General features: G+C 31.8%; 1 protein-coding gene across 1 annotated transcript in view; it reads left to right on the top strand.

The window, feature by feature from the left end:
* The window catches only part of ELP4 (elongator acetyltransferase complex subunit 4), a 209,652-nt gene that overhangs the window by 19,487 nt on the left and 162,786 nt on the right, over positions 1 to 27,379 (top strand). The window contains exon 3 of the mRNA XM_045523771.2: positions 3,023 to 3,144. Coding sequence (XP_045379727.1) covers positions 3,023 to 3,144 — 122 coding nt within the window. The remainder of the gene's footprint in view (positions 1 to 3,022; positions 3,145 to 27,379) is intronic.

The raw sequence follows: 27,379 nt of genomic DNA, 5'->3' as shown, positions 1-27,379 counted from the left end.
ATAGAAAGAAAGAAAGAATGAATAAAGTCAAGTCTAAAGAGTGATAGGTTTAAAAAAGTAAAATAAAGTTGATGGAAATGTTAGCTATCTTGATTGTGGTGGTTTCATTGGTGTATACATCTATCAAAATTCATCAGATTGTACACCTGAAATATGTGTAGTTTACTGTACAGGAATCATACCACAACATAGATGTTAAAAATAAATAAATAACCCATAGAAAATTGTTAAAAATGAAATAAAGTAAGATACAGTTGAACAGATACATAAAATGAGTATCTTTCGCAGTATCATAGCTGAATTAATAGGCAGTGCTGGTCATCTCATCCACGTTTGTCTCTGCTGGCTTTTCCACCTGTTGGCTGTAAAGTGTGCAGAAGCACTGGAAGCATTTTCCTTTTCCTTTACACATACAAACTTTTATAAAATGCTCCTAAATCCATACCAAGCCTAATTTGTGTCTTTTAGATTTACAGATATTAACTTTAACTTTGTGATGGATAGTATTAATGAACTGCCTATGTCCTTTAATATATAAAATTATACTTTATGTAAATCTACTATACTTTTGATTACGGATTTTCTCTAATATACTGTGCTGAGAAGGTTTATGGACAAGTTACCACATGGTATTTAGTTACACCTTAGGCAGTTGCTTGAATAAACCAACTTTACTGAATTATAATTTACATACAATAAAGTAGACCCATATTAATTGTATATTTTATGAGTTTTTACAAATGTATATACTCATGTAACCACCACAACAATCAATATGGGAAACATTTCCATCATCTCCGCAAATTTCCTCATGCTTAAAGTGTTTCCTGGCCCCAAGCACCTAAAATCTCCTTTCTATCACTAGAGTTGAGTTTTGCTTTCTCTAGAATATCATATTAAGGCAATTATACCATATATAATTTTTATGTCTGGCTTTTTTCACTTAGCTTAATGTTTTGAGATTCATCTGTGTTGCTTATGTATCGGTAGTTCATTTCTTTTGTTGTTGAGTAGTATTTCATTTGTAAATGTACCATTTGTTTTTCTGTTCACCAATTGATGCACATTTGTGTCATTTCCAGTTTGGGGATGTTAGAAAAAAAGCTGTCATAAACATTTTGTGTATATCTATGTATGGACATGTCTTTTCATTCTCATGGGTAAATAAGCAGGAATGGGATTGCTGGTTCCTATAAGTGAATGTTTAGCTTTATCTGAAATTGCCAAACTGTTTTCCAAGGTAGCTTTACCATTTTATACTGCCACTAGCGGTGTGGGAACATTTTATTTGCTCCATATCCTTGTCTGTACTTGGTATTGTATTTTTATTTTAGCTGTTCTAGTAGGAATGTAGTGGTTTCTCACAGTGTTTTAAACTTGCATTTTCTGATATTTAGTACTGTTGAACATCTTTTCAAATGTTTGTTGGCCATTCATATATCTTCTTTTGTGACACATATATATTTAAATATTTTGCTCATTTTTATGTTGGGTTTGAGTGGTTTATCTTCTCATTGAATTATCAGTTTTTAATGTATACGTTGAATACCAGTTCTCTGACAGATACACGTATTGTGAATATTTTCCTTCTGTAGCTTTCCTTTTTATCTTCTTACTGGTGTCTTTTCAAAAGCAAATATTAAAAATTTTTATGAAATTCAGTTTATAGACTTTTTTCTATTGTGGTTCATGCTTTCCTCTTTGTCTAAGAAATCTGTGTCTTCTCCAAGGTTACAAAGATTTTCCCTATGATTTCTTCTAATAGTTTTATTGTTTCAGCTTCTGTATTTAGTTTTGTGATCCATTTCAAGGTAATTGAGTAGTATGAGGTAATGCTGAGGTTTTTATTGTTTTTTGCATATTGATATGCAGTTATTCCAGGACCATTTGTTGAAAAACAGTTTTTCCACCTTTGTCAAAAATAAATTATTAGGGTTTATCTGGCCTCTCTCCTTTTACGTTGACCTATGTTTCTATCCTTTTGCCAAATTCTATATTGCCGTGATTGTTGTAACTTTATAGTAAGTCTTGAAATCAGATGCTATTCCTCTAAACTGTGTACTTTTTCAAATTCGTTTGGTTATCTAGGACTTTCGGATTTGTATAAATTTTAGAATTAGCTTGTCATTTTCTCCAAAAAGCTTACTGGGGCTGACATTGAAATTCTATTAAATGTATACATCAATCTGGAAAGATTTGAGTCTTCCATCCCATGAATATGATATATCACTCCATTTATTCAGGCTTTTTATCCTTACTCTCAGAATGTTATATACTTTTCCGTGTAGAACTAGTTCATGCATGTATTTCATTAAATTCATCCAAAATACTTCATGTTTTTGGAATCAGTTAAAATGGACTTTATAAAATTTCGGTTTCTAATGTTTGTTCCTAGTTTGTAGACGTACAGTTGCTTCTCATGTATTGACTTTACATACTACAGCCTTGATAGTCTTGGCTTATTAGTCCTCCTAGCTTTTTGGTAGATTTACTAAGAAAACATTTAATACAAATTTAGGAAATCTATCAAATTAAAATCTTCCATTTTAAAGTATTGTTGTGTTTAAAACCCAAAACCAGAATTAGGAGTAATACTATGTTTACAAATTTTAATAATATTAATCAGGAGGCTACATACACTAATTGCTTAATTCTTATAATATGAAAGAAATGAGGTGTGAGTTTACAACTGATTGGTAGGTAATGTTGGTCATTTTAGAGTTACAGTACCTGAGATAATCTTAGTAAAGAAAAAAAATCTGTTTTGTTCAATGTAATCTTACATAGCCTTCTAAATTTTGTGGGCATCAGAGCTGATGTAGTAGATAGAAACTGATTTTGGAGTCATAAAGACTCTACTAAAAGTCCCTACTACACTATCTAGGTAAGTATCTTAGCCTAACTGTACCTTAGGAAGACATAATTATTACCTCATATCATGTACTTGTTTTAAGGAGAAAAATATAAAAACATCTAAGGGTATTTGGTAGGATTCTGACTATTATTTTTTTCTCTTTTACAGAAGAGGATAAATACAATATTTATTCTCCTTTGCTCTTCAAGTATTTCCTGGCAGAAGGAATTGTCAGTGGACATACTTTGTTGGTTGCATCTGCAAAAGAAGACCCTGCTGACATTTTACAGGTATGGAATATTCAATATTGCCTTTTGAACATTTCATGAAAAAAATTGTTTATATATATATGTAAACAAGTTATATGTATATATGCAAACTATATTTAAATGCTTTAATGGGACCACTTATTTTTTTTTTCTTAAAGAAAAGCATCAAATTTATTTGAGCATATAGTCTCATTTTTAAATTAGTGTTCTTGGATAATTTTTTAACTCAATTTATATCAGAAGTGAGGAAAATATTAATAAGCTATTAAAAACTACAAAAAACTAACAATGAAAAATTATTGTCATCATAATAAGAGAATGCTATAAAAAAACTAGATAAAGAAAAACAACTGCAGAATATTATCAGATATTATATTTCCAGTATTCCAAAGGTATAAATTAGAAGAAAGATGTAGAAATTAGAAGTACTCATTTATTAATATTTTTGCTTTCAGAATGCCAGAAATTATTCTCTTCCAAAAAATAAGCAATAATAATAAAATATGTGATTAAAATACTATGTATTTTTTAAGCCAAGCACACTTTTCTCCTTAGAGAGGACAATTCTGACTTTTCGAATTCTTAATTTCTCTGTGCAGAACAGAAATCACTTTTAAGCCATTATTTGTTTAGAATTTATAATATACTGTCATTTTTTTCTCATAAAAGTTTTCATTTCAGTGTATAGTCTGCAAAATGGCAAATGACTAAGTCATTTATAAAGAATCTATACCATGATAAATACTAATTTACAATAACTATCAACAGAAGCCAGCAAACTTCTGCACCCATACATAATAATTACTATACTACTGAAGTCAGTACTAACATGATTCTTTCATATGGGTCACACTTTGTTTATTAAATAATACTGTCATAAAATCCAAAAAGGAAACCTTTGTATAATTTTTCAAATGATTTTCTCTTGGTTGAAGACCCTTTTTTTCTTCATTCTTATTTCTGCTGTTCATCTTTTGTAATATCTTCTTGATTCTTTTGTTTCTTCTTTTGTTCCTTTTCCCTGGCCTTTATCATTGCGGTCAGTTTCTGAAGAATACTGTGCTTGCTAGGAGCAGTAGCAAGTAAAGGAGTAAAGGCCAGAATCATTCTTATAAAGAAGCTTATAGATTTTTCACAGCACATTCCACAACATACTGAGCCTGAGATTTTATATCAAACATCTTTATAGCCATATAGGAAATTTTTGCCAGGTCATAAGCAGTAGGGTCTGTATATACTTTTTAAAATTGTTTTATTTTTCCTTCTTGCCTCCTCCAACCTAGGTAACTAATGTTTAAACCCAGTATATATATACTTCCACATTTTGCCTTAGAGAACTACATTTTTATTTGAAAATTAATCCCTGACACTTTTCTTCGGTTCCTTGAATTTGTACAAGTTAGTATTAAAAATTTCAGTGTTCTTTACATGTCCTTTTTGGGATTGTGTGAATGATTTTGAAATTATAAAAGAAATGTTACCTTTTCATCAGACTTTGTTAAAATACCTAGTCATATATGCAAGTAATTAGATCCTGCAAACCTTTATTCATAGAGCAGTTTTATGGTGTAGTAGAAAGAATACAAAAATAGAGTCAAAAAACATAGACTTTTATTAAAGTTGTACCTCTGACCAAGGTAGAGTAATGAGGACCAGGTTTCTCATCATGTCTAAAACAACTGAAAAACAGGACAAAATATATAAAGCAATCATTTTCAAAACTTGGAGCATCACACAGTAAAGGACATTGACTCCTGAGGTATGCAAAATAAGCACAGTTAGCCCTGTAACTTTCTCAGCTACTCCATGCAAAGTGTCCAGGCCATAGTGCAGGAAGGAGGAACTCAGGAGAAGTTAACCTTAGGAGACAGAGCTCGGAGTGTGAATTATGACTTCGTTATTGTCTTAATCTGGAGACCAAGTATTATTTAAGGAGGTATGTATAGGAGCCAAGTTAGCAAGGGATAGATTTTTGATGGTTAATTTTATGTGTCAACTTGACCAGATCACAGGGTGCCCAGATATTTGATCAAATATTATTCTGAGTGTTTTCTGTCAGGATGCTTTTGGATGAGATTAACATTTAAATTGGTGGACTGTGTAAAGCAGATCGCCCTCTCTAATGTGGATGGGTCTCATCCAATCAGTCGAAGGCCGAGTGGAACAAAAAGGCTAATCCTTCCTGGTATAAAAAAGGATGCTTCCTACTGGACTGCCTCCAAACTGGAACCTCAGCTTTGTCTTGCCTTTGTATTCAAACTGAAACATCAGCTCTCTCTGAATCTTGAGCCAGTCATCCTTTGGCTTAGAACTATATCATTAGTTCTCTTGGTTCAGAAGCCTTCAGATTTGGACAGGAGCTACACAGTCAGCTCTCCTTTGTCTCCAGCTTGCTCTGCATATCTGGGGACTTGTCAGCCTCCATAATCATTTGAGCCAATTCATTATAATAAATTTCATTAGATACATAGATAGATAGACAAACAGAGACAGGTAGATAGATGTATGTATATGTATACATATATTTATGTATGTGCATATATACATATATTTATGTATGTGCATATACACACACACACACACAGTCTATTCTTGCTGTTTCTTTGGAAAACTAATACAATCTTACATTTAAAGTCAAAGAAGGCATTTCACATTTATTTATCAACCTATGTTGAATGATTAGCATCTCACATCCTGTATCTTGGCCAGTTTTCTAGATAGGAAAGTACAGTAATCTTTCCATCTTTTTGCTTTCATACCTTTAAAAATATTTTTTAAAATTATGTATCCCCTTGTACACTAAGTTATGTGAAAATTTTAGTTATGAGATTATTTAGTTACAAAGGACATTATTGTAAATATTGCCTTTTTAGATAAAGACTTTTACATCAGTCTTATAAGTGTATTCAACTGAATCTAATAGCAATTTGATGTCGGTACCATTATTTTTAGAAGTATATAAAAAGCAAACTTTTCTTTATCAGCTGGAAATTTTATATCAGTCCTTTTTTCCTTGAATTCATGTTTTCTATTCCACTCACTCCTCACAGAGTTTTGTCTGAATGCAGTATATTTTATGTTCAATGTATTTATTTATAACCTTTTGTTAGTTTTTCTATAACAAAATTTCATATTTGAATTTTTTTAAACTTATGTCTCAAAAGGCTTTAAGTGTTAAACACATTTCTTCTTGTTTTAGTCACCATTACAATTATTGTTGCATGCAGTGTATCAATAGACATAAAAATGTTCACACTACATTGCTTAAGACATATCAGTGAATAAATATTACTAGAATGAGACAGTATTCAGCATCAGCTCTATTCATATTTTTCATTTTTGCAGATATGAACTGTTCATAGTCAAGTAAAAATGAATAAAAGGACTTTTATTATTGTAATGTCCCTCAAATTATTTTTTTTACTTTTTCTAAAAGAAATCACACATCACCTATCAGTATATACTATTTTAAATTATTTTAAATTAGGTGATATTTTTAAATTACCACCTAAAATTTTGCTGAAAACAGTGAAAAAAGTATTATTTTCCTAGTCATTAAAGCATTCACATTTTTTGTATTAAAAAGATATTTTGAATTGTCTCTGTTTGGTACTTTGGAGCTGTTTATACCTGGGGCAATGAGAAGTAAATGTTTCATTTATAAAGTGAGAAAGAGTGATATGGAAGAGGAAGAGGGAAAAGGAAACTTGCACTTCTCTCTTTGGCACATTCTCTAGGAGTCAGTTTTCACTATGAGTATTTGTTAAAGTTGAAAATCAAGGAATTAATTCCCTTAAAATTCTCTTGATCATGTACCTCTTAAAAAGTCTTCATATACTCCCCGTTTTTGACAATTAAAAGTGATGGAAATAAGTTATACCTGATCAATATTAACTTTTCTAATTTTAGACTACCAAATGCCTAATATAATTAGATCCAAATACTGATGTAACTCAGTGAACCTGTGCTTAGCATCCCCAAAGTACACTAATCTGTTGTAGTTAGTTATGCTAATTATCATTTATTTTGTATCAACTTGAGAAAATATGTTACCTTTGGATTTTAAATATGTAGAGTCTTTAGATATTAAAAAATAAAATAAAATAAGACATCCCAGGAGGACAAGCCAGAAGGGAGTGAACCTACAGAGAGTCTTTAGATACTAAAAATAAATAAGTAAATAAATACATACATATATACATACATATATATATATATGTATATAGGGATAACTTTTAAGGTACTGCTGCTCCTTAAAAAAATCTAAATTAAATTTATCTCAGGCAAAAGAGTTAAATCAGCATACTGGATTTAAATTTTCTTTTATAATTTTACAAATTATACCTCTGTAATGTCACATTACATGTCAATACAGACTGTCATTAGAAGTAAACAAAAGAAACCACCAATGATATTTTTCTGTTATATTAAATATTATTTATAAGATGATTGTTTAAAACAAATTCCCATTGATTGATAGATCCCAAGATTTTTTCTTTATAAGAAGTACTGTTGGTTTCAGTGTTGACACATATTTTACTTGACTTTCCCATATTTGAATTTTCACCATTACTGAGATTCAGCTTATAACAACATGCTAGTTAATCTCCTGGAGCTTAAAATTTTCTTACATTTCAAGGGAAATAAATGTTAAAATGGTATGACCATTTACTTGTAACATATTAGAGGCTTCTCTTGCTCTGGACTAGCATAGTTTTTAACTGAAAAATGTGTTCTAGTGTCGTCAGATCTACTTTGTCTTGTGCACCTAGAATGTATTATCAAAGACATTATCATTGCTGCCACAAAAACCTAATGGTCTTAAGTTTACTTTATATAACATTGCAGATTTGATGCTGCATTTTGAAAGTTTGTTTCATTCTATTTATAACCAGTAGCCTAGAACAAGTTGTTTTTATTTGAATGGCATGTTTTCTTTACAGGACAATGTAATGTTTATCAATAATGTATTCAGTAAAGTTAAATATTAAATGAATTGTAAAGTTGAGTGTGAGATCCTTAGGAAAAATTTATCGTCTTTGATTTTACACTGTTATTTGCTTTTAACTAAAATACTTTATAGGTGAGAAATGAAAGTAGTTCAAGGTTATAGATGCTAAATAACAGCACAGTTAACATTTCCCTACATTTAAAAAACTTTTTAGTGACTCATTTTTAAACTGTTTTAATTTTGATTACATTCTTGTATTTTGTGCAGCTCTACTCTGAAGACATAGTTTTTGAGTTAATAGTTATCTTCATTCATCAGTACCATTTCTTAAATTCTCAATCTTGTGATTGTATATTTCTTACATGTTTAATATGTAATAGCAAAATGATATTTGATCTAAAAGAATAACGTGCCACTCATTCTTCTATGAAAAAAGTACAAAAAATATTCTTTTGACATATATATATTTAATGTGGTCCAGTGTTCACACATTTAAAATAGACTGGATGAGAAAATTATGGCTGATAAAAATTAAAATTATGTATATTCTTCATAGCACCAGTACATAGACAAAGTTTTTAACATCTCTGAGAAAAATAAACAAAACGTTTTTGTAATTTAAAATGAAGTATTGAATACTAATATAGAGAAGTAGTATTTTCTCACCTGTAAACAGGTATAGATATTATGTATTTTCTACATAACATCCAGTTGGGATTTCAATGTGCCCAACTCAGTTAATTATATTGAAAACTTATTGGTATCAAATAGCCCAAAGATGAATGACCAAAACCCGAGGCATTAATTTAACAGTGTTTAGAGATACAATATGGGGAGAAAATGCTATAATTGCTTAGTTTAATTTTATGATGTATGATTGGAGATTTCTGGAACTTATAACCAAGGCAAATATTGCTGGTACTAGAAAAGGGAAAAGACAATCTTATAGACCATAATTATCTTAAAACTGTGTATAACTAAAAGACAAGTAAAGGATAAAAAGCCCCATCAGCTGCCTCAGGTATATTATATAACCACCCAGCAATTTATCCATCATCCTTTGAAAATATATTCATGCCTATTGTAGTCAAAGCTCCTTCAGGAAGTCAGCATTAAGATGTAACACTGAAAAATTATACCCCTTAGAAAATCCTATAGAACAATATACATAATGTTGTTAAAGCTTTTTAAAATACATATGGTAAGTATTTTTTAGTTAACTTTTTTATCTAAAAGAATTTTCTTGATCATCTCAAATATAGTCATGGATATTCTCCATAAAAACTTTCTATGAAATGTTTTCTAATATAGCAAAAATCACATTTTTACATTAAAAGATTTAAACAGTTTATCAGTAGATAGGTTGACTTTTTATGAAATAAATTATATACACACATACACATTCAAACATTTCTTTAGAATTTGAAAATGCTAAGACTTCCCTATTACATTCTTTTCATAATTTTTTAACAATATTATGTTATGTGTTAATGTTGATAGAATTAAAGAAAGTAAAATTTCAGAAGTAAATTTAAAGACTATTTCATAATATACTAAAGTCAGTTTTAAAACTTAATTTGGATATTTTTTAGTGGTGACATGCCAGATAGGTAGTATTCATGCAGGAAATGATGTCTAACATCTACAACAAGGGGTTAATTCTTGACTTGTTGCATGAACTTTTTGAGTTATCTGTTACATACACTATACACTGTCTAACATCAGCCACAGTTAGAACAAAGTGGGAGGCTAAAATGCTCTTAAGCAGCTTCAGAGTTGTATTTTTTAATGTGTACCCAGGCTGAGTACATGGTTACCAGCAGGAGTATCCTAACTACCTTGAGGTTTACTAAAGGCTTACGTCATATAGTATTTTAACATCAAACACACTAGTGAATAAATAGTTCAAATTAGAGATCAATTATGATGAAACTTCCCATATTTATTGTTGAGAAAATATTTCATAATTGAAAATGAATTACTTTAAAATAACTCGTAAGTCATGGAATAAGTTGCAGTTCATTTAAAATAAACCATATCATATTTGATGAATTAGTATAATAGGATATTTAGTAATGAAGTATGAAATTTAGACTAACATATTCAGAATTCTTTTTCACAGACTTTAAATCCATAAATAAAAATTAAAATGATATCATAATAGTTTGAAAGCATTATTTTAAATCCCCAAACATCAGTCTTTTACCCAAATATTGAACTCATTTTTTAAGATTTTATTCATTGTACCTTGTATCTTTTTCTTCATTTGATTCCTTGGTTTTAATTGAGATCTGAGATATTAGTCGATTTAGAATTAGATGAATCAGTATTATTTGCTAAACAGTGTAAAGTTTGAGTTACTATTAAAAAGGTTTCTTTTCCCTCTGTCAGTTTGGTGTCAAGATTAAGACTATTTGCCATCTATCTGTTATTTACTGATCGTGGAACAAGAATTAGAAGTCTAGTGAGTGGTCAGTTGTTTGCTCTTGGTGCACTGCAGTACAATCTAGTCTTTCTGAGTAGACAGAATACAAAAAAGTCTCAGACCCAACCATTGTTTTCCTTCAGTGCCAAAAACTGAAACAGCTTATAAGAATGAAGTTAAAGAAACACCCTTTGGTTGTCAAATGTCATATTGTAAAGTTGTAGTTTCATGATTCAGGACAAAAATCATACTTTATGCTATAAATAATTAAAAATTATTTTCTGGCCCTTCTATATTCCACTTGATAAACTTTATGCATACTCAATACTTTATACATAACACATTTTCCCATACATTTTTACTTTTTCTAGCCTATATTATTTAATGTATTTCCTATCAAAAGTATTATTATTTTTAATTGAAGTATAGTCAGTTTACAGTGTGTTCCTATCAAAATTATTTTATCACTGTATATCTTTTGTTCATAATATAAGTACAAGTATTAAAAGACCTTTGAAGACAGAGCTGTACTCAGAATACGTTCCCTCTATTTCGTTGTCAACATTTTATTTGTTCAGAAAATTATCAGGCTATCTATATGCTTTTCAGTGCTTAGAACTCTGAAGTGCTAGTTGAGCCGGAAATTTGCTGTTTGACCCCAGGGTTTCACTCTTCCCCCACTCCACCAGCTACTTGTGAGAGCTTATTTAAAATTCTAAGTTCTCCCCTGGCAGCCACAGTTAGAGCTTCTTTGGCAAACTAAAAAGACTAAGAAGAAACATGCAAGGGCTCAGTACTGCTTCCAGTGACCTACATTTGTAGCCAGCTTTTAAAAACTGGCATGTGCTTTATTTTCCAACGAGGAAATGAAAGATAAGATAAAAATATAAAGGAAAATAAACCCACATCTCTGTCACTAGCTAGGGAAAACACTTTTGATATAATATTAAAATAAGCACACATTTGGCATTGATGTTTATGCACCAGTCAACAAAAGAAAGGAATTTTGCATGCAGAAAAGTAGCCTAACTTACATAGCAAAAATGCCATACTCTGATAGAATTTTATCCTCAAGAAAGTGAAATATATTTGGGATCTGAGCTTAGATGTTAATTTCTGTGTTGTTACATAACTAGCTGCAGGACCTTACACAAGTCACTTAACTTTTTGTATCAAGATTGACGATACCCTGCCTACCTTATTCTGGAATTCCAAATTAAAACTGAAATATCAGGGGGTTTGCTTTCTAAATCTTAAAACACTTATTCCAAGCGTCACATTTACTTTCAAATATTTTATTCTGAACCCATGAAAAAAATGAATGGTTGTGAATACTTGATGGTTACTGTTATGTTAAAGGGAAATGTTAAAATCTGGAAACTATTATTTGGCACTTTTATCACTCTTGGAAAGGAAGCCATACAAAGTTAGTGTTGGGAATATTAGAAATAGAGTTCATTTTTCTTTTGAATACTTTTTCTGAAAAAGGGGTTCAGAAGGGAAAGTATTCAATCCTTTTGGAATGACTTCAAATTTTGAAAAACGAGAGCCATTCAAGCTAAAAGAAAATAATTTTTCAACAGCACCCCCCCAAATTAACATACTGTCCCATTTAATGAGTCATTAAAGGATATCATGAAAGGGGAAAGGCAGCACCATCAAGGGTCACAGATTAAATAGACAGTCTGTGAAGATTTATTATGTGCAAAAGGATAACTCTACTATTGAAATCCCCAAAAAAGATAGGACTATTTTTCCAGCTAGTGTTGTGGTGATACTTTCAGTGGCCAGCATTTCTTTTCTGAAATTTTAAGTTTTTGTTCATCAGAAACTAACAGGCAGTTGCAGAAAGGGTCCTTAGTTCCTCACATCCATTTTTGCATAATATAGTGTATAAATGAAACCAGAGGCATTTGAAATGTGTTTATTGTTTTTGCAAAATATTCTCACTGCAGTCTGTGTGTGCATGATTGTGTCTAGAAATCTCTGCCAGATTTCAGAAACAGGATATATAGTACTAAAATGAAGACATAAATTGGAATTAGAAAATAGACTTATAACTATGAAGTGAAGCTTTTTACTTTTATATTTCTTAAAAAAGACTGTAACATACAAGGTGCTAGAGAATTTCTTAAATTAAGGAAAATCTGTTTTATGCTCTTACCCCGTTACCTTGACTTCTCAGTAGTTAATGCAAAAAGAGAATCAGTTTTGTTCTACTAACACCAAACGTACTACAGAAAATAATTTTCAAATTTAATAAAAATAAAGTAATAACTAGTTTCATTTAATACCCCACAATACCCTAAGGATTTTTGTTTGTGACATTTTCCATAGGCTGGGTTTATTCTGGAAAAATAAAAATACATGAGATCAAACAAATAAAACCAGTTGCTTGTTGTGTATTCCTGAGCTAGGAATTTAACTGATCAGGACCTTTTAAATGAAAATAATGCCTGGTTCCATTCCTAACTGAGATTTCTTTGAAAATAGGTATCCATGAAATTTTAGAATACTTCTTTTCCAACAATATGAACATTCTATGACCTTGATTTAATTATTAATTATAAGATTATTGTCTTTATTTTAACTTTTAAAATAATTATACTTAGAAATGTTTTAGTTATGTCAGATTTTTAGAAGTTATTTTAGTTAATATTCAATAGGGGCACTTTTAAGGATATTTGTAGGAATTCTCTGTCAACATAAGAGTCTTCTATAACTCAAATAATTATTGCATGACCTGTTTGCTTAATGTGGATTTTTATATATTATGTTTTCTTAAAACAGGTTAATATATACCTGTATATAGTAAAAGGGTGTATTTCCTAAAAGGAAATATAACATATGGTTTCAGTGATAAACCTGTTAATCCAATGATTAAGTGGAGAGTTTAGTCTGCTTTTTAAAACAATTCACAAAATGTAATGTAATCAAGATATTTCTTATTACAAGGACTGCATTGTTCACCTTTCGTTATTCTTTCTATAACTAGGGATATAGATACAGATAAAGATATAAATACATGCACATACATAATATATATACACACACAGAAGTTCACATTTTTAACAGTAGTTATCTAATTAGTAGCTCTCTTCATTTTAACTTATATGTCTCTTAGTATTAGTTTTATTGGTTCTGCAGTCAGAGGCAGATTAAATATAGCATTGGATATGTGAACTTTACTTTGTGAAAGAACCTAGAAAGGAAAACCCCAATTTTTATGGCTAGAACTATTAGTAGATGCCGACTGTGAATTCTTTCCTCTCTATAAGTAAAAACAGAATTTCTTACTTCAAGCTTTCTTCTTAAGAAATTTGTTTGAAGGGGCTGTTTTAAATATGTAATACAACTTTTACATTTTGACATATAAAACACAAAAATTATGTATCTAAATTATGTATTGAGGAAAATTGATAAAATTAATATAGACCTCATGGAGACTTGCTTTTAACAGCTTGACAGTTTTGATTTTTTTATATATGTGAGAAAATAATTATGGAAGCTAATAATATCAGAATGCCAGGAAATTCAGTGCATTTCCCTTTAAACTCCTTTTAATTCAATGCCATGAATAGGCAGTATTGAAAGGATGTGGCTGCTTTGGTCAAGTCTTGTTTCTAGTGTTAGCAGGCATATTGTTAGGATCTAGATAAGAAATTTAAGTTTGCCTATACTTCATTTTTCCAGTCTTACTACTAGATTGTAATAGAACTCAGGGATTAATACATTCTAATTTGCTTTGAGATCCCTCTGTGACTGGTGCTCTTAAAAATGCAGTAATTTAGAATAATATTTTTAAATAATTATGTTTGCATTTAATTGAAGATAGTTTTTTTTTGTTTTATTTATTTATTTATTTAGTACTTAGTGCAACCCTTTCCCTTTATTTCTGAATACTTCTCTAGCAGATTTCCATTTCCTATTCATCATGTTATCCTCCCTCTTCCTCTATATTAGTCAGGAAACTTTGAAAGTCAGACTTTTCCAGTCTTCTCAACACATTTCTGGTTTATATGTTAAAAACAAATGTCATAAGGATCAATGGAAAAGCACTGAGAACACTGCTCCTATCCCACTGGTTTCATTTTCTGTTTTTCAGATTAATATAATTGATGTAGTTGTCAAATTACTAGAATTTTTGTCAGTAGTTTAACTTGGGAATTTATTTAAAATTATGTTTCTATACCAACGGGAAAGTGCTTTTTCACCTTTCTTATAAGAACAGTAACTTTGCCACCTTTATAGTCAAGAAAAAAAATCTGAAATTGCACTAAGATGTTCCCTAATCTGTACTGCATTTAGTTTCTAATGTGAATGTAAACAATTCACTAATAACTAATTTTTAATCTATGAGATTTTAAAAACATTTTTTATGTAACATCACCTATACTCCAGGAACTTCTGAATTACTCCATGTGATCTACATTTCTGAATGCTTTTAACAACTGAAGTCACCCCCTCATACTTTTAAATACTTAAATGAAGATAATATGGAGAACATACCTTTAATGTATGAATGTTCAGATTAGCTATTTGGAGTACATTTATATTCAAATTATAATAATCAGTAATATCTTTGGATTTGTTTCTTTTTTGAACTTTCAGAAAATAAATATTCCCTCCTAAAACTCCCATAAGTCAACAAAGTAATATATTTACTGATACAATATACTTACTGATACATGGATAATGCTTAAGTAGTATTAATTATACAGTTACCAAAACCTGCAAGGATCAAAAGATTTTATTTTTAAGAGGGATTTCTCATGCTGCATGGATTATGTTGCTACATAATAGCTCAGTAGTACTTCTGCTGAATTGTAAAATAGCTTAGAGAGGAGTATGATGCCCATAGTTGGTGTAATGCATTGGTAATTAAGAGGGTGGGAGGTTAAGCTTCATTAACTGCTGAGGGATTGTATCTTGGGTTTTATTATGCCCTAGAGAACATAAAAAGTGAGAAGGGTCAAACTGTTGGAATCAGATTTTGCTTGTGCATCTGCCAAAACAAAGACCACAAAATAATATAGCAGTAAGCACCAAATGAGATGAATTGAAAAGGGAAGAAATATATTTACAGCATCTTATGGATAAGGATAAATGTTTCTGGTGAAAAAAATAAATATGCTTAAATACTGGAGTATATTTTGATACTGAAAATTCATAATAATTTGGTTTTATATAGTAGTTTTTTAAAGTAGAATAGATAGTTGTTTTTGTCCAAAGGCAGTGCCAGTTTCTTTATTCATATTAATTTTCTAACTTGGTTTATTTGATTAAAAGAGGGAAATTTTATACTTTGCATCCTATCTTCTGTATGGAATTTATGATACCTGGTTTTTATTTTTATTTATGTATGATCTTTTTGCCAAATGTTTGGGAACTGTAAGTACCACACACTGCAGGAAAATACCGAAAATCTTATCTGTATCCTTCCTCTTAGGAAACAGGATTATAACAACCATTCAGCATGTTCTGTTGGTGCACCAGGTTAGAAATCATTAGGGAGGAGCCTGATCTGTGATTGACAGCTGTAGTAATTGAATATTAAAGAGCTTATTCTTAGCATTCTCTTGAAATAGACATTTTATTAAAATATTAATTAAAATTTTTATTTGATTAAATATAGACATTGCAATAAATAATATAGATTAGAGATACAGTGATCATCTCTGATACAGTCAGGCATCCCAGTGAGCAACATAGGTGATGGCATACTTAAAAAATATTAGGGTTTACAAATATAACAATATATTAAATACAAACTCTTATATAAATCCCTGAATATTAGAAAGCAAAAAGTACCAGAGTATTTCTTCTTTTTCCCCAAGATGTCATTCCTTGGTACATCTTTAAATCATTCATTTTAACTTGAATTCCAAATAGCAATGTTGAAACCATTAATACAGAATTTTTACATAATGGATTTTTTTGGCAGAGAGTTATAAAGAATGATCTGACACTGTTGCCTTAAGATGAGTTCTCCACTTCCCAAGGCTTAAAAAACCACACTATTGATGATTCTTAATCTATGTGGACCAGTTTTTTATTTTCTGGTATTTTTGTTCAGATTACTGGATAAAAGAATGAAGGGTAACCAGGTATTCACATTGGTCTTAGCTAGAAAAATTACTAGCATAACAGCATTTATCCGTAACACGTTGGGATAAAATTTTGTTATATATTGATGGAATGATTAGGAAAATTATATAGATAGATAGATAGATGGAATGATTAGAAATAGATGCTAAAGGAATTTTAGCCTCCTCACTAAAGAAATGCCATATTTTATCAAATCTGAGATGTCCTGAATTGTAAGATTTGTCATTATTTTATGTACCACTCATACAAAAACACTGCCAAATAAACTAGGACAAAATGTTTTCTTTTCACTTAGAATTTTTATTCAGTCCTTTCTAAAAGAGTTTTCTCAGACATTTTTTACAACATACCACACTTGCACATAAAAAGAAGATAAGCAAAATGTGTAGCTTATTCGTAAAATTTCTTCACAGTCACGTTACTACATAATGAATCACTTTCTGGTTCATAGTCCTTGACATCACTATTTTTTCACAACTCGTGTTTTTTTTCCCGTGATACTGTTCTCTGTGACATCAAGAGCACTGGCAATGCATTTCTTAAAAGCTGCTCCACTCTTGCACCTAGATTTTATTCTAAAACAGTGACATCCATTGTCCAAGTATTGTTGTAGATGCTGCCTTGATTTCCTCAGGAAGTATCAATGGAAGTACTCTAGAAAGCCAGGATGCATAGTCTTCCTTAATTGAGCCACATATGGATTCTTGGCAGAAACGCTGAATCACATTTGTCCACCTACACACCAGGAATAACAACCAAGACTGTCATACCCATACAATGATAACTTTGTATCTCCTGCTTTGCTGCCTGGCTGACAATTTGATACAGTACTAACAATTGTAAAATGCATACTAATTTCAGAAATAGTAACATGGGAAGAAAAAATGAGTCAGAATCAATGAAATACAGTAAATATATGCTTAATTTTTGATCCTGGGTTTTGATGTATTGGAATTACCCATTTCCCAGAAATCTAGTTGTCACAAATTTTAATTGTCCTTGTGCACTGTAATGCCATCAGTTTTAAAATAATCACCACTTTTAAATGTGTTGATGTTTCTTGGGAATACTTCTGCATCCCTATTAAAATTGGAACTTAACCTGTGTTCCTTAAATAGTATTTCTTAACATGTATTTCATTCAGCAGTATCATGCATACACAAGTGTTGTCTTGCTCACTTGAGAAATATTCCACCAGGAAAAGAAATTATGTTAAGGGGAAAAAAGAATATTCTCTCTACTGTGATTAGAAGATACTAAAGCTGATAAATCAGAAACTGAACATTTGGTATGTGTTTTTCTGATCTTTGTGAAATACTAACAATAAAATAAGAGGAAACAATCCAGTAATCAAGTTCTTCCAAGGAAATGCTTTAGTCCTTTAAAACATAGATAAACTTAGTATGCTGCAAGAAAATTAAGAAAATTTTATCTTTATTTTAAAAATCAACTGGTCCTGTTGAGGTAATATTGATAAGACTAAGGTGTTTGTGATTTATAAAGTACATTTTTTTCCTCAGGAACTCTTTGACTGTATTTGTGATTGGAGACATATTTTTGCACATTTCAATTTAGAATTTTCAGAGATGTACTTTATTATAAAAATAATTCAAATGGTAGCAAAAAAGGTAAGCAGTAATAAAAGAATTAAAGTGAAAAGTTAAATTCCCCCACCCACAGCTTCCACAATCTACAATTCCACTCTCCCTGTGTGGAAAAATCCCACAATGTTGATTTCTATTAATTATTTTTAGTTACTCCAATGGTTACTGTTACAATTGTAAATTATGGTTTTTGCCTTTTATTTTTGGATTCATCCATTTTAGATAGCACTATTAATTCCCTATTATGTAGGATAAAGTTATCACAACTATCTTTTGCCATCTCTCCTCCCTTCAGCCTGTTATCTCTTGTTAGCTGTAACTTACTTGGACAGTATCAATAATTACAAGTCCTAAATTCTGTAACTATAATTGGGTCTTCAGTGTTTTGTCCATAAGTTCATTTTACAAATTGAAAACACTGAACTGCATTTAAATTTTTTAATTCTATAAATATTTTACTTCAGTGTCAGATAATGTATTTGGACACTTTGAAAATGAAATGCCATCCTCTCTCAACTGAATTTATAGAACAGAACAAGACAATGGGTTTCATTTCTTACACTCCCTCAGTTGCTCAGTGTCATGTCATGTGTTTAGTTCCTTTCTTTTCTTCCTGTTTAGTCCTTTACTTTCTTGTTCTGCTTTTTGTTCTCTTCCCAGCAGTTCTTTTTCCCCCTAGTTTTACTGAGATAAAATTGACATATAACATATTATTTTAAGGTATGCAACATATTGATTGGATATACGTATGTATTATGAGATAATTACCAAATTAAGTTTAGTTAATATCCATCACCTCACAGTTACAGTTTTTTTTCCTTGCAATGGGAACTTTTAAGATCTGTCTCAGCAATTTCAAGTATACAGTACAGTATTGTTAACTATAGTCACCATAATATACACTACATCCCCAGAAATTATTTATCTTACAACTAGAAGTTTGTACCTTTTGACTAGCAGTCACCCATTTCCTCTCCCTCTGGCAACCACTAGTCTGCTCTTTATTTTTATGAGATCAGCTTTTTGTTTTTTTGTTTTTTTAGATTTCACATGTAAATAAGCTCATATAGTATCTATCTTTCTCTGTCTGACTTATTTCACTTAACAAAATGCCCTCTAGTCCATCATATTGTCACAAATGGCAGAATTTCCTATTTTTCAATGGCTGAATAATATTCCATTATATATAAGTTCTTTATTCATTCATCTGTTGATGGGCACTTAGGTTGTTTCCTTGTCTTGCTGTTCTAAAAACATGCCACAGTGAACATGGGGATACAGATACCTCTTTGATACAATGATTTCATTTCTTCAGATACGTACCCAGAAGTGAAATTTCTGAATCAGGTAGTGATTCTATATGTAATTTTTTGAGAGACTTCTGCAATGTTTTCCATAGTGACTGCACCAATTTACATTCCCAATAGTGCATAAGGGTTCCCTTTTCTCCACATCCTCTCCAAAGCTATCTCTTGTATTCTTGATGACTGTCATTCTAACAGGTGTGTAAAATACATTTTAAAAAATTTAATGGTTGATAGACAATATATGTCTTCGTTGTGTCAAAAGATGTTACCAGTTTTATTTATTCTTGCACATTGTACTTTATTCTTTTTTTATATTGCTAAATTATGTCTTCAAATAATCTTTTCAGAAAAAGGTTTTGGTAGGTAAGTTTTTGAAACATTATATGCCTTTTAAAAAATATTTTGTGCTTATACTTAATAGATAATTTTCCTGGATGGGGAATTCTAGGTTTAATATCAAATTTCCTCATACTTTGAAGACATTTTTCCCTGTATTTTAAAATCCAGTGTTGCTGAGCTATCTAATGCTAATCTATTTCTTGGCCCCTAGCAACATCTAATCTGCATAGTATCTCTGTAGTTTGCTTTTTCTAGAATTTTGTATATAACATAATGCTTTTTAGATTAACTGTGTTCCTATATGTATCAGTTTCTTCCTTTAACTGTTTTTTTTTGTTTGTTTTTTTTTTAGCCATTTGTCAGTTGATGGACATTTGGGTTCTTCCACTTTTTGACTATTAAATGAAGTTGTTGTGAACGTCCCTGTATATATCTTTGTATGGACACGTTTTTTTATATCTCTTGGGTAAATATCTAAGAAGATAATTGTGGGGTCATATTGAAAGTGAATGTTCACATTTTAGAGAAATTTCCAAACTCTTCTCTAAAGTAGCTATACAATTTTGCACTCTCACCAACAATGTATAAAAATTCCAGTTGCCTACTTCCTTTTCAGCATTTGATGGTGTCAGTTTTTTGAATTATATTTGAACAAGTCTAGTGATATCTCATTGTGGTTTTAATTTGCGTTTTCCTGATCGCTAATAATGTTGAGCATCTTTTCATGTGTTTGTTTGCCATCCATATGTCTTTTGATAAAGTGTCTTTTCGGCCCTTTTGTCCAGTTGTTATTGCATTGTTTGTATTTTTATCATTGAGTTGTCAGTGTTTTTATATTCTGTATATACATACTTTATCAGATATGTGTTTAGCAAGTATTTTCTCTTAATCTATACCTTGTCTCTTTGTTTCTTAACGATATCTTTTGAAAAGCATTTTGCTTTACTTTTACAAAGTCCAGTACATTTCATGCTGTGTTTTGTCCTATTTAAGAAAAATTTGCATCACCCAGGGATCATCAAACTTTTCTTTAAAGGGCTAGATCATAAATATTTTTGGCTTTGCATGCCATATGGTCTCTGTTACAACTACTCAGTTTTGCTATTGTAATACAAAGACAGCCACACACAATTTCTAAGCAAATGAGTATGTTACAGTATGTTACAATGAAACTATTTACAAAAATAGGTGGCTTTTGGATTTGACCCACAGACCATAATTTGATCCCTGAAATACCTCAAAACCACTCATTTTCTCCTTTGTTATTTTCTGAGAATTTGTTATTATCCTTTTGCTATTAAATTACCTTGGCACCTATGTAGAAAATCAATTAAATAAATACCTCATTCTCTTTCTTAACCTTTTCTGTTCAACTGAATCATATGTCTATCTTAAACATGGACTTCAGCTTTCTATTTTTATGTCTTGAAATCAGGTACTTTAAGTCCTCTAACTTTCTTCTTTATAAGAGCTATTTCTGGCTATTACAGGGCTTTTGCATTTCCATGTAAATTTTAGATTCAGCTTGCCAGTTTATATGAAAATCTTGCTGAAATTGTTATTCCCCAGTTATTTTTTTCTCTCTGTCCTTTGTTTTTGTTAGTTTCTATTGCTGTCTTCAACATCATTAATTTGTGATCTATTCATGGCCTTTCTATATGTTGTGAACTTACTCCCTTTGGTTCATTTTACTGTTATTTTAATGACATTTTTGTTTGTAATGAGTTAGTTTCTAATCCCTGCTATTACAAATTAGACTCTTCTTTTCTAGCAAGTGAGTTTTTATTGAATATCCAAATGTACAAGTTACTACATCAAGCAAAGGAAACAGCAATAGTAGAGACTCAGAGGTAGAACAGCTCAGGACTTACTGGGTTAGCATACATTGTCCACACTGTTAGAGAATAGTATGAAATAAGGTTCAGAGTGCAGTGATACCTTCTTTCTGAGATATTTAAAGGGTTAACTGAGAGCTCTTGGATGCATGCTTCCCTGAGCCAGGAGAAAGAATTAACTAGTCTTGAATGACTGAGAAAATAATTGTAGAGAAATTAAGGAGGAGGCGGATCTGAGAGAAAGGGAGAAAAGAAGAATGAAAGACAAGAACCTGAATTATTGTATACTTTGAGTTTGACATGCAGTCGAACATTCAGGTAGAATATCCAGAATGCAGTTAAAAATCTAGGCCTAGAAATTGGGGGATGGTTGGAAATAAAGCTTTGTTGGCCATCATTTATTTCACCCTCAAACACTTGTTGAATGCTTACTCTGTGCCAGAAACTATGTTATGGACAGAATGTTCGTGTCCCCACAAAATTCATGTCCTTCTCCCAGCAGCCCAAAAGTTTTAACTCATTCCATCATCAACTCTAAATTCTAAAGTCCAAAGTCTCTTCTTAGTATCATCTAAATCATGTATGGATGAGACTTGAGGTATGATTTATCCTGAGGCAAAATTCCTTTCCAGATGTGAACCTGTGAAACCAGGCAAATTATGTGCTTCCATAAAACGGTGGTGGGACAGGCATAGGATAGACATTCCGAATCCAAGGGAGAAATCAGAAAGAAGGAATGGATGGTGGATTCCAAGCAAGTCCAAAATTTAACAAAGCAAATTTCATTAAATCTTAAGGCCCCAAAATAAATCTCTTTGGTTCTATATTCTGTCTACTAGGCACACTGGGGTGGCAGCATCATGCCCCTTCAGCTGAGTGGGGCACCTTTTGAAGCCGAGTTGGAAGCAGCCTTATCCCTCTGGCCTTGCACTCCCTGTGGTGGGAGGGGCAGCCCTGATTATCTCTTAATCAACTTTTGAGCCCATCCTTCCATTTCTGGAAGGAATAGCTCATCTTTGAGGCCAAATAGCTCTGGGATCCTGTCCTGCAAAATCCAAGAATTCCTTAATTCCATCTTGCCTTCCGTGGTCTCTTTAGTTCAAACTGGCAGCCTCTCTACTGGTATCATCCCATCTCTACTCTTGGCTTCTGTTGAGATAGCTGATTTAGCCTTGGAGTTGTACCCGTGATCTCTTTATCAAATGATTATTCAGCCATACCCTCAGTGTTCTTTCAGAACAAGCTTTCCCATTTTTTGCAATCATGATAGGCTGAAAATTCAAGTTCTGGTTCCTTTCTGCTTAACGATGTCTTTAATTTATCTCTCTCCTTTTATATTTTACTATAAGCAGTCAGGAGGAACCGAGCACCAGTCACTCTTTCAGTCTGATAGGTTTAACACAAACACAGTGCTTCGTGGAATAAGAAATACTTAAGCTATTTTTCCTTAGAAGAAAAATGGTATGTGAAACAGACCATTTGAGACTCTATAACTCACTCAATACTGCAAAATAAGATTTTTAAAAATTCTCTAACATTAGTAAGAGGTGTTGCTTTTAATATTCATGTGAAAATGAGTTTAGGGTTGGTAGAGTAGGCATAGACCACCATCAGCTCTTTCTTATGCATTTATTTGCCTTCTTATTTTATACTGCTTTTTTTTCTTCAGTTTTTATGTCTATCTGTATCCTTAGATAAAATATGAAGATTTAGCTCTCATATAATACCGCACATACATACACACACTCTTTCTCTCTCTCTCTTTCTCTCTCCCTCTCTCTGTTTCTCCTTTCATTATATTTAAGTGGCCTTCCCCAGTGTTTACATTATGTCAATTCATTATTTACCACATTTAACATTCTATGATTATACATATACCCTCCTTTGGGGTACATCTTTTATTTTTTTCTGGAGTTATTAATTGCTTCATTTTTTCAGCTGTGTCAATGACTAATTCATCTCCAAGCTTTCCCCTGGAGTCCTAAAACTCCTCCCTGTTGTGTTTAAGCATCATCTCCATAGGCCTCTCCATCTTCCGCTCCCAAATGGGCTGCTTGCTGTCTAGGCTGTCTACCCAGCTGTGATTCTGGCCAGCACTTCCCCTTCTTCATCTAGCAGTTGCCCTGACTTTGCTCCTGGTGGAGCATATCATCTAGTAACTTGAGAGTGAATGGAAGTAAGGAGTAGGTGTGAGATGGAAGAGGGTTTTCTTTTTTTTTTTTTAATTTTATATGTCTGCAAATGTCTTAATTTTACAATAATTTGGTTGACTATAGAACCCTGGGCTGGAAATAAATTTCCCTCTGTAAAATCCAGTGTTGCTGTTGCAAAGTTTCATGCAATTTGTGTTCCTGACCTGTCTCTACCCAACCCCTGGAAGCTTTTTAGATTTTTTTCCTTTTATCTCTCTTGTTCTGAAATGTCAGAATTATGTGCTTTGTTGTAGGTATATTTTCATTGATAGTTTGAGTACTCTGTAGGATTTTAATTCTAGAATTTCCTATTTTTCATTTCTGGAAATTTCTCATAGATTATTTCTTTGATATTTTCCTCTGCTATATTTTCTGTTTTTCTATCTAGAAATCATTTTATGTTGTCAACCTCCTGGAAATCATCTAGATATTTTCTTTACTTTCATTTTCTGTCTCTTAAAGAGACAGTATAGAATAATAGTTAAGAGACTAAGTGATAGAGTGAGATTGTCCTGGCTCTGCCATTAAAGTACTTTGTGACCTTCAACAAGCTAATTAACCTTTATGCTCCAATGTCTTTATCTATAAAATGATTTTAATAATAATACTTACTTCTTAAGATTGTCTTAAGGATGAAATATGTTATTTGTATAAAGTGCTAGATAGAATTGTGTCTGGCAGTTGGAAAGCTCTTTAAAACATGTTAACTACTGTGGAGGGTTTTTCATTATCATTGCTATCATCATAATTATTGTTCTTTTATTCTGAGAGATTTGGTCAACTTGATCTTCTTGTGCTTCTGGTCAGTTTTTTCCAAATTTGCCATTACATTTTTAATTTCTAGAAATTCTTAATGTTTTTGCTGATTGTTTCCTTTTATTGAAGCATTTTATTTTTCTGGCATTGCTTCCATTTCCTGGTCACTTGTCTTGGTCTTTGAATTCCATATCAGATGCTTTGATCAAATATCTGATAATTTTTGGCTGTCCTTTGACATTAAAGAGTTAGGTACCAGGAAGCTAATTGAAAGGGCTGTGTATTTGGGCATATAACTTGTTGTTTTGTAGGCTTACTGTAAGTTTAGTTAGTGGTGTTTCCCTGAAGGTCTTTTGTTTTTATTTTGTCAGTTTCCCCAGGGTAGAATCCTCTAATATCCCAGTCTCCTGCCTGTTCTGCGTAAGGGTGGCTTATGGATTTCAAAGAGCCTATCAGGGGGAGCTGACTCTGTGTGTGTGTGTGTGTGTGTGTGAGAGAGAGAGAGAGAGAGAGAGAGAGAGAGAAAGTTGTCTCACTCTTCTATCTGAAGACTTTCAATAAATTACTCCGTTTTCAATATGATGTCTCACACCTGCCCTCTACAGTGCTGCTATGTCCAAAGTTTGTCTGATTTGACCTTTCCTTTCCTCTGGCACCGCGGGGGACAAGTAGAATCCTGGCTCTTAGAGAATGTAGGGCGTCTGGGCAGCCTACCATTCCTTTTAAAGATTTTCAACCAGTCCTGTTTTCACTCAAGACTGTTATTCCTTGCTTGCTGAAATTACATACTGCTTTGTTTTCTAAGTATGCCAGTTCTTAAGATTTGTTAAAGTCAAATGGTGGAAAGTGCAGTGTTTATTATATCATTCTCTGTTCTTTTCTGTGTGTCTATATATATATATATGAATCTCATGGAAAAAAACAATCTGAGAGGCAAAGAATTTATATTTAATCACAATTTATTTTAGCATTCTTGGACAATAAAAACAACTGTAAGATTCAACAGTAGAGAAATGATAAACTGAATTTTGATTAAGGCATGTAATATGACATTATACAGCCATTGAAAATCTCTGACCAATAGAATGCTCTGTGATATTCAAAATTTTTTACCTGCCCTTCCCAAAAGAGTAGCCATTAGCCACATATGACTATTGAGTGCTTGAAATATGGCTAGGGTAACTGAGGTACTGAATTTTTCATTTTGTTTAATTTTAATTAATAAAAACTTAAATTTAACTAGCCACATGTTACCAGGGGCTAGCATATTGAATAGCATAATTCTAGACCAGTAGTTTTATAAAGAATGCTGATATGTCTTTATAACTGAGGTTAGCAAAATGAATTCAGGCTCTTGCATCCTCCACATACCTGATGAACCTCTTAACATTAGTGCTCTTTCTAGTATATCATGATCTGGGAAATAGCATTAATACATTTTTGAAAGTTTGTTATATATAGTAGTATGATATCTGCATGGAAAGTATCTATAGTAGTATATTGTATAGAGTTTCATTTAATTCTATGTGGAGTTGTCTGATCTGCATCAGTTTTGACCTTGTCAGAGAGACCACCTATGACCATCTTAAACAGAGCCTCTGCCTTCTTACCTTGCTTCACTTTCCTGCATTTATTATCATTGACTTCTTATATAAGTACTTACTACTTTGCTCCCCTAACTAGAATGAAAGCTTAGTATATAGGTAATAAACGTAATGGTTAAGAGCACATTTTGGACTCAGACTCCCCAGGTTCAAATCTTAGCTCCATCTTTTACTAGCTCTGTGGCTTTGAGCAAAGTGACTTAACCTCTTTATGTTTCAGGCCTCTACTGTATAAAAGGAGGATGAGAGTACCTACTTCATAAGGTTATTATGAACATTGAATTAATAAGTCTAAAGCGCTTGGTGCCTAGAATAGAGTAAGCACTATACTTGTCTACTCTGGTCATTGTTACCAAGTGTGCTCTGTGCTGTATCCTCAAAGCCTCACCAGAACTTGGCATACAGTTAGCTACTCAGTAAGTAATATTTTAGTGTAACAGATACTTTAGTCTTATAAAAATATAAGAACCTCTCCCTTATACCCTATGTAAAAATTCACTCATTATGGATCAAAGACCTAAATGTAAGAGTTAAAATTCATAGAAGAAAACAAAGGTATAAATCTTCATGACCTTGGATTAGGCAACAATTTGTTAAATATGACATCAAAAGTACAAGCAACAAAGCAAAAACAATAAATTGGGCTTTATTAAAATTAAAAATATTTTCACAACAAAGAAAGTGCTTACTGCTAAAAAAGTAAAAAGACAAAACACAGAATATGAAAAAATATTTGTAAATCATATATATGATGAATCTAATACCCAGAATAAACAAAGAACTCAACAACTTAAACAATCCAGCTTAAAAATGGGCAAAGGACATGTAGACATTTCCAAAGAAGATACACAAATGGCCAAAACTAGCACGTGAAAAGATGCTCAACATCATTGTCATTAGTGAAATGCAAATCAAAACCACAATGAGACCACTTCACATCCAGTAGGATAGCTAGTTAGAAGAAGGAGGAGAGGAAGAGGAAGAAGAAGGAGGAGGAGGAGGAAGATGAGGAAAGAAGGAAGGAAGGAAAGGAGGGAGGGAGGAAGGAAGGAAGGAAAAAGACAGAAAAGAAAGAAGAAAGGAGAAGTGTTGGAGAGGATGTGGAAAAATTGGAACTCTAAAACATTATAGGTGG

Source organism: Camelus bactrianus, chromosome 10 (assembly GCF_048773025.1).
Source record: "Camelus bactrianus isolate YW-2024 breed Bactrian camel chromosome 10, ASM4877302v1, whole genome shotgun sequence".
In the NCBI taxonomy this organism is placed as follows: Eukaryota; Metazoa; Chordata; class Mammalia; order Artiodactyla; family Camelidae; genus Camelus; species Camelus bactrianus.
Note: the sequence above shows the minus strand (reverse complement) of the source record. Positions and strands in the feature narration are given on the sequence as shown.